The sequence below is a fragment of the Camelina sativa genome, chromosome 14 (genome assembly GCF_030686135.1).
Source record: "Camelina sativa cultivar CO46 ecotype springtype chromosome 14, ASM3068613v1".
Classification (NCBI taxonomy): Eukaryota; Viridiplantae; Streptophyta; class Magnoliopsida; order Brassicales; family Brassicaceae; genus Camelina; species Camelina sativa.
Window position 1 is genome coordinate 29,690,991 of NC_141893.1, and position 1,708 is coordinate 29,692,698.

Below are 1,708 nucleotides of genomic sequence, written 5' to 3' on the forward strand. Positions count from 1 at the left end.
ATTTGACAGGTGTGGCGATTATATGAATTACTAACTTTGAAAACTAAGGTTTATATAATAAGATATATATTATGATATGTAATTGTTTGAAAGTAGCAATTGCGATTAAGAATTCTAATTTGTAGGTTATACATTAAAAGGAAATGTGTTTGTAACTTGTTTCGTGAATAAAAAAATGGTGATCGTCTAGCGAGGTAGTATATAAGAAGGAGATTAGTTTTTTGCGCCCTTCACTTCAATTTTTATAATATATATGTTAAATTTGATTTGGAAATTTGGCTAAGGGTTGAAAGCAAGCTTCACACGTCGTGGACCAGAACGAGGGATACCTAGAAAATGTAAATGTGGTGCAGGTTGTGTAATCAAGACTTTAGAAACATTGAAGAATTCAAGGAGGATATTTCATTGTTGTCCTTATGGCTCAAAGGAGAATAGTGGTCATTTGTTCAAATGGACCGATGTATCTATGGTGGAAGAGATGGAAGTGGTTGAGAGTGTTGTTGAGAAGATACAAGTAGATGTGGGAAGCTTAGAGAAAGGTTTTAATGATGTGAAAGCTGAGATGGAGAGTCTAACAATGAATAGCTATGAAAGTGAAATACAAGGCATAAAAGCTGTTGCACATGGATGTGAGAAGGAGATTGGAGAACTCAAAGCCATGATTGTTTGTTGTGAGAAAGAGATTCAAGTACTATGGTGCTTCAAAAATTTGATTGTGTGTAGTTTACTTATGTTTGTTTTCTATGCTATAATATTTTAAGCAAAAAAAGTTTCTGTAATGTGATGGAGTTTGTAAACATCACCGGCCACTGGAGCATCAACACCGCCCCCTCCAACCACACTCATGGAATCCCCCTGGACACCCTGCGACTCGCCAACACCCTCTGCTGTCACGCTCTGGTCCTCGGTCTCACTAACCTCTGGGAATCTGCCCCTACCACGTCCGCGTCCACTACCACGACCAGCAACAGAACCACCTCTAACCATCTGCACTACCATGAACAGAAGGCTAAGCACACAATTAATACTATAACACAGAAATATAAACTCACTGTGGAATCACACTGTAGGCTCGAAGAGGATGTTCTAGGACTCCATGCCACACACAATTGACTAACTCACATAATCAATCAAACATGCAATCCCAAACATCACAACAGAAACCTAGTGAACCCAAACCTAGAACCGTAAGGGCTCTGATACCAAACTTAAACGATCCGACCCGTTTTTTTTTTAAATAAATAATAAATAGTAATAATAATAAATAAACTACAACTAGTGGTCCCATACCCACTAGCCACCTAACCACAAACATAACCAACAGCCGAATAACAAAAACCAATAACCAATAATATCCAATAATTAAATAATAATCAAACATAACAATATTCCAATATCTAACAACAGAAAACAAGGAACCAACAACCTAGCAAGTTCTAAAGACCCAAACTCTAGCAACCTAACAATGACAGACAACATCCAACCGAATCCCTAGAACATCCTCCTCTTCATTGCCTTGATTCCACGATCACACTTTGCCTTTACTTGCACCACAAACACATATTGCAATGCATGAGTATTTAATAAACACTCAGTAAGGAAATCCTCCCATCTATTGGGCTATACACACAAGCAATAGAGTCATCTCTAACCATCAAACAACAATCAACAAACAACAAATAACAAACAAGGACTCTGCATCGACCGA

The 1,708-nt window shown here is 37.8% G+C and overlaps 1 protein-coding gene across 1 annotated transcript; it reads left to right on the plus strand.

Annotated features, from left to right (window-relative positions):
* Window positions 1-283: 283 nt before the first annotated feature.
* Window positions 284-779, plus strand: LOC147928784 (uncharacterized protein At4g04775-like; the record flags this gene model as incomplete). Its single annotated transcript, XM_087483421.1, has 1 exon — window positions 284-779. A coding segment is annotated over one exon (477 nt), but the record flags the coding sequence as incomplete, so codon positions are not given.
* Between the last annotated feature and the right edge of the window lie 929 nt (window positions 780-1,708).